Source organism: Stegastes partitus, unplaced genomic scaffold (assembly GCF_000690725.1).
Source record: "Stegastes partitus isolate 25-593 unplaced genomic scaffold, Stegastes_partitus-1.0.2 Scaffold705, whole genome shotgun sequence".
In the NCBI taxonomy this organism is placed as follows: domain Eukaryota; kingdom Metazoa; phylum Chordata; class Actinopteri; family Pomacentridae; genus Stegastes; species Stegastes partitus.
Genome location: NW_007578436.1, coordinates 27,654 through 34,430, shown reverse-complemented (window position 1 = coordinate 34,430; position 6,777 = coordinate 27,654). Strand labels below are relative to the sequence as shown.

The following is a 6,777-nucleotide window of genomic DNA, read 5'->3' as shown; positions in this document are numbered from 1 at the left end:
TAATGTTTTGTAATTTATCAATATTAATTATGCTTGCACAGATTTGTAAAAAAAAAATTTCTCTTTTCACTGTAAAGTTGTTAATCATTTAAGCATCAAATAATCAAGTGGAATAGTCTGGAGATTTTTGAACTGTAACACAAATACGAACTAGCAGTAATTGTAAACCTGAGCTGAATCTATCATGAAACCGATGTGGCATCAGAGCGGTGCGATGAGCTGCAGCGTGCAATCATGAACAAATTTCTCACAAAGGGGTGTGTCGCTTTGATATTACACTTTTGCAACGACTGATTTCTTGTATTGTTGATGAGGTGTCCTCATGGATAACTCTTTGATTCTAAGATGACACATGAAGGGCTTGGGGAAGAACTTTATGATGGCAGACTGGAACAATAAGGAGTGAAAAAGAATCAGTTCAGGGAGCTGCCATGTGCCCGTTGGTGAATCATGCACATTTTATTTTTTCTCAGACTGCTGGCTCATGTTGTAAACTCTTCCTCTTTCTACTCAAGAACATCAGTCTTCCCCATTTATGCTAAAACTTAAGGATGAGCTGATTTGGATGTTGCAGTGTTTTTTCTGTAGTTTTCTCAAGTTGCATGTATCACATAAGAGAACTTATTTTGGTTTTATGTATTGCCAGTCCTCCTTAACAGCCAATTTATGTTGGGATCCAATCTTTTAAAACTCCAGCTTTGTACACCCTTAAAACAATTTGCAGGGAAATGCATATAAACAGCATTAAAAAATGTTGGCAAACTGTCAAAGTTGATCAATTCTGATGGCATTGGTTCAGCTGGTGCTACATTTGTTTTTACCTTTTAGTGTACCTTTTATCACTAGTTCTTATTTTCATAACTTCAGCTGTTCTAGTGATTATGATAATGATGTACTCCTAAAAATCCTTCAAGAGATCTTGAAACATGTTGCTGTTAATACAACCTTCAACAGGACAAAATCAAGCAGTCATGCTGCCAAACACGCGGTAAAAAGCCAACAGTTTAGTCATTTGTCTTTTATGTTCTGTTTGATATGTATGGTTATGACCGATCACCACCCCAGAGAAGTTTGGTTTTAGGAATGCCACATTTTTCTGTCCACTTCAACTTGAGTTAAGGAAATGGTTCGGTTCAGTTGAACTTTTTTGCTTTGAGTTGGCATGTTCAAGATGCCCACCAGTTTTGGTATCAAGTCCAGACATGGAATTATAGAACTGGCTCAGGTGGACAAAAAAGGAAATTTGGTTTTAGTAACTCTTCCTTGAAAAAAATAAAAATAAAAAAATAAAAAAATTCCCTCTCTACCATAGTGCCCAATAGAGCTGCCGCTGTGCCGAGGTAACAGACGCTCTGCTTGATCAGCACCACTCTTAAATTAGGACCCTCTGCATGAACAAGACTGCCCTTCAGCCTCGGCACTGCGGGGAGAGGCAGTGGCAGTCAGGCAAGAGCTCACATATTCAGAACTACATCCGCCTTGCTACCACACCACACATAGGGTAACCTCGCTTCTGGCAATTCTCCATCAAATTGTCAGACACATCAGCTCCTCAGCACCAGCACTCAGAGCCAAGACACTCATCATGAAGAGGAGGAAAGTTTACCCCCTCTCTGAGAATTGAGCCTTATAGTTTGACCCTCTGCCAAACTGCCGTTGTATGCAGCAGTTAGGGATGAGGAGACTTGAGGGGGGGAAGACGAAAAGGAAAAGTTTGACAGCTCTTCATGTTCGCCTTTGAATATTGGACAGTGGACTTAGCTTCAAAAAACACATTTTGGTTCAGGTGTTTAGCATGCTGTGAAGTACCTTGCACGCTTGGTGTCTTGACTTGTACTTACGATTTTCTGCATGTAGGAGGAAGTGCCAGATGTAATTCTGATAAATGTCTGTTACTTTACACTAAAAAGGTGAAGAAAGAACCCTTGATTAGTAGATAATGTTTATTCTTGAGGAAGGCAGACTCGTGATACACATAAATACGCAAATGCACACAGTACAACCACTTTCTCTTTCAATCTTTGCCCAGGTACTGCTGACTAAGTGAATGAAAGGTTATTCCACAAATAAAAAGAGATTGTGGTACACTCCTTTATGCTGCCATGTCCTCTGTCTGACTCTGTGCAGCGAATTAAAGTTGTCAGCGTCAGGCTAATCAACCAAATCAGCTGATCAGCTTCTCTCCGCTCCACTCCCTCTAATCACTGGATTTAGGTCGCAATTACACTCTCTCGTCTTGATTCTCGTTCTTTCATATTGAGTGTGTGTAGGTATATGAACATGTGAAATTGGGAGGCGTGTTGCGTGCTCGTGTGCGAGTCGGTGTCAGTGCTTGACAGAGGTTTATCCTTGTTATACAAGGTAGAGGATAAGGAAAAGTAGTTTATTCACAGCTAAAGTCAAACTATGAAACTTTTTCTGATAGCAGCAGCAGATGCTGAAATGTAGTGGAACAGATGGAGAAGTGTTAAAAAGTTTGAATTCAACCAAAAATATAAGGGTTGGGTGACTTGGCCAGAAAGTAAAATTCTTTTCGTACTAATTCATGTGCAAGATAGTTAAATATTTATAACAACAAGGGCTGGTGAAACACATTCATAAAATGCAGGCTGTGCCACATAGGTATGAATGTGGTAAGGGGATTTTTTTTCCATTTTGTTTTGCTAATTTAATGGTCTGCCTCATTGAGATTTCAACACATTAAATAAAGCACAATTCTATCAAGTCAGTACAGTGCAGCTGGCAGTGGTTATTAAGCATCAGCCATCAAGGGTGTAGAAAGCCCCACATTCTAGCATTACAGTTATTCAAATGCATACTGTATTTACTGCACCAGAAAAGGAAATAGTTTTCCCTTTTCAGAGGGAGAATGCTACCAGATCACTCAGGACTCTGCCAGAGTACATGCAGGCCTCCCACTGCCCTTTGTCAGTACAGGTCACCAATATGCAGGACTGGACCCACCAGTCAGAGCAGTGGCGTCAAAGCAGCACAGTGACACTGCAGGGCGGCTGCAAGAGTACAAAATGAACCCCGAACCCTGTCTAAAAAAAACACACCAAACAATTGTTAATTGAAGAGAAATTCCATTTGCACACTTGAATGCTGAGGACTTGTATCTAAAACAGGGCCTTGCTACCCTGTCTGCAAAAGTGGCCTCTGAGAAAGGTTCTGCGACAGAGTCAACCAAAAGCACCACTCATCATCATGAGTCATCATCAAACGGATGTTCCTCTGAATGACCATCGTGTGTTTTGCATCTTCACTGTATTCACTGTTGCAGTGTGGGCTGAACTATGCTTTGATTTGATACATTTTCAAAAAGCTGTTTGCTAATATAGGCTGAGGGGGGGTTAAATTACATGTACAGTAAGCGCTGACGTGGTGAATTCACAACTGTGTATAATACCCCAGCACAAATTCCACTGCAGTTGGTTCCAACAGTAAAAGGCTATTTAGCAACATGGACTGTATATAAAGATGGATGAACTCGCTGCAACGTCAGCCATAGGTTTACTGACCTGTGGCTTTGAAGCTCAGAGTTGTGACTCTGACCGCCATCTTGCCAGTGCTTGATTCTGCCTAACACCCGTCTAATCCAAAAGTGAGCAAGCAAGTGGAGTGAGAGTGGAGCTAAGGTGAGCCATGCAAATGTTTCTGGCCCATCGACTGGCCTGTGACAGCTCCCACCAATAAATCAGAGTGGTCACACACTTACTGGTGCATAATTTTAAGCCCTGGTATGATTTGAACAGGTGAGTTGTACAAAAATTGATCCCCTTTACAGTTGTCATGAATTCAAACTGTTGAGACCAAGACCATTTTGTCCAATCCAGGCTATCAGTATGTTTATTTCTGCTGTATATTTTATAATGGTGGTTCATGACTGACTCACTTTTGAAATCACCTCAAGTTGCTACTCGAGGAAGTGCACATACTTGCACCTGGAGTCACTACAGTGGTGTTAACGTTACCAGTGTGCATTCACATCACAATTTAAGGCACTGCCGTGATTTAAGATTACTAAAAAATACACTACTCTTAAAATGACAGCAGACTTTTTTGTTCATATTGGATCACTTGATTAGACAATTAACATGGCATGCAAAAACATTATTGTCGCTAAAATTTAATATATCACCCAACCATACACAGTGCTGCTGTGTTATCTACTTGCTACTTATACCTAAAATGTATCATTAGGTAGTATTAGCCACCATAATCTGCCTGCCATACCAGTGTATTAGTGTGTTATTTCTTTTAAAAGCTACAAAGTTGAGGTACGCTTTCTGTTTACGGTAGAAAACAAGATTATAGTAAATCAAAATGAATTCTCATCTGCCTCCTCCACTCAGATCTGCATGCTTTTCATTTACTATATTGAAGACAAGTGGAACTATCAGTGATCTCGCCTGTTTACAGGTAAACAATAGTTAACCTTGGTACTACCAGATGGAAACGTGGCAATGCAACACTCCAGTCAGACACATTACATGCTGAACATATAGATAATGGCTGTCAGAAAATAAAATATCTGTATGACCTTCCGATTATGAGGTGCACAAGTGGGCTATAAAGCATTTCTCTACTTGTATAGTCATCTGTGCATACAGTGTTTCAACCATAAAACATAATGAACAGTTAAAAACAATCTGCGCGTGCGTGTTTAGTCACAGACGTCATCTATCATTATGCAAAACAGCTTTTGTCAGAATTATTGTCCTGTCATACAGCGATTTCCACATCCTTTTACATTCATGTTATAAACTTGATAAACGCTGCATTAGGCGGGTTTCTTGGTCATTTGAAAAGTATTGAAAGGCAATCAAAATAGGAAAGTTAAAACAACTAAAGGTTAATGAATTCTAGACTTCTGTTCACTCTGTAAATCATATAGCCTCTCTTTAAAATAACCTTTACAGCCTTTTTTCAACCATGTAGCTTTGCCATGTAGGTTTTTTTCTATTCCGGGAGCTGCCTGCTCCGCATTTGAAGTTATAAATTCACACCTGGAAGCTCCACTGGAACAGCTGGGGGTTAAGTGCCTCGTCCAAGGGCACCTTAGCAAACAGCAGCTTTTTCACTCTTTCCATGAACCCAGATTTATCCCGCTGGTCCCGGCAGGAGTCTTCCAGTAAACTTCCACTCACCAGAATCATTGTGGTGTCGTCACACATGTTTTCCCAGTCATCTATCTCATATGCATCCTGTGGAACGGATACGGATGGGTGACAAGGTAAAGGAAAAACGTGAACCCTTGACTCCCACAGTGATTGGATCTGGTGGCCCGGTTATGCTGTGGTGGACACCTCTCTGGGATGGTTTGGGTTACTGCAAATCAATACAAAATTGTCCTGAGGGGTCACCTTTAAACTGTGATGAAACATTTTTGTCCTGATGGTAGGGGTCTCTTCCAGGAAGACAGTTCCCCCATCCATAGGGCATGAGTGGTCACTACATGGGCTGATGAGTATGAAAATGATGTAAATCATATGCTGTGACCTTCACAGCCACCATCTCCTAAAGGAGGTTTTGGACAGATGTGAAGCTCTCCACCACAATACCAAATGAGGGAATATCATTTGGAAGAACTGTGTATATTTTTTTTTAGAATTAAGAAGAAAAAGCTTGTCATTGTACAAAAATACAACTAAATTTTGTTTGGCATCATCTTTGTAGCAGCTAATATGGTCACAGTTCTAAAAAGAAAAATGCCAAAGAGCATTGAAAACCTTACTAAGACACTTTTTGTTTTTTGTTTTTTTATCCTGCACCTGTCTGTACCTTTCTACTGGCAATGAAAGTGTATTTTCACACTTCAAGTCTATTTTCCTGCACACGTTGCAGTGATTGCGTTTTGAGCTCTGACTGATTCCAAAACGTGGGTGATCTTCAGCTCCACATTGTGCCTGAACACATCCTCTTTAGACACAGACGGAGCACCAGACAGAACATACTGCTGATCCCCTCTGTGAAGTCAGTGTTAGAGCAGCTGGAGAAACACTTTTGAAGCGGGTTGTAGAAACTAGTACAGAAGTGTTTTGTTTAGGCCATCACTGGCCTTATGTTTGCCATGCACTTCTGTGTTTCAAGTATAGGATGGGCTCATCTCAGGCAGCAAATGTTTTCCAAAATGACTACACCGTTTTGCCACGAGAGCGGTTCAACCAGTCAGTTAAACCAAATGTTTCTAGGCAACGTGGCTTTAAGGTTACATAGTAAAAGGCTTAGTGGATTTTGTGATTTTTATTTTTTTTAAGTTCCCAGCAGCAGTGCCGGAGAAAGCGAATCTCGTGTACTGCTGACTGTTTGAAACAGCAGCCAGGTGGAGTTGAAAGACGCGACCCCAGCTCGACCCTCCATATTAAGGCCTCGGGGGAACTTCGGAAACTGGCACAACTTCACTAATGATGGGTGGAATGTTTCATCTCTTCGTCACGTCCCTCCAACCAAACTCTGTCTGTCTCTGTCTTTCTGCCTAACACTGTTTTTTTTTTTTTTGTCTCTCTCTTCCTCTCTGTCCCTCACCTGTCCTCTCATCCTCCACATCTCGCGCTACCTCCACTTTCCCTCCCCATCAGCCTCTCCTCGTGTCTCGCCTTCCATGCTGCTCGGCTTCACACTGTGTCTGCAGTAAGTCAATGCTGCAGGTGGAAAACGAGGAACTGTGGTCTGCTTCTCTATTACCGACTCCACAGACGGGGGAGGAGTCGAACTTATCTGTGCATGCTCTGCATTTGTGAGAGGAGAAAATGTGTGTGTGCAAAGGAGGGGGGG

At 41.4% G+C, this 6,777-nt stretch overlaps 1 protein-coding gene across 1 annotated transcript; it reads left to right on the top strand.

Moving 5' to 3' along the window:
* The first annotated feature begins 2,624 nt into the window (after positions 1 to 2,624).
* LOC103363978 (nuclear factor interleukin-3-regulated protein-like) lies at positions 2,625 to 3,242 on the top strand. Its single transcript, XM_008290965.1, has 3 exons — positions 2,625 to 2,633; positions 2,863 to 3,019; positions 3,082 to 3,242. The coding sequence occupies exons 1-3, from the start codon at positions 2,625 to 2,627 to the stop codon at positions 3,240 to 3,242; spliced, it is 327 nt and encodes a 108-aa protein (XP_008289187.1).
* Positions 3,243 to 6,777: the final 3,535 nt, after the last annotated feature.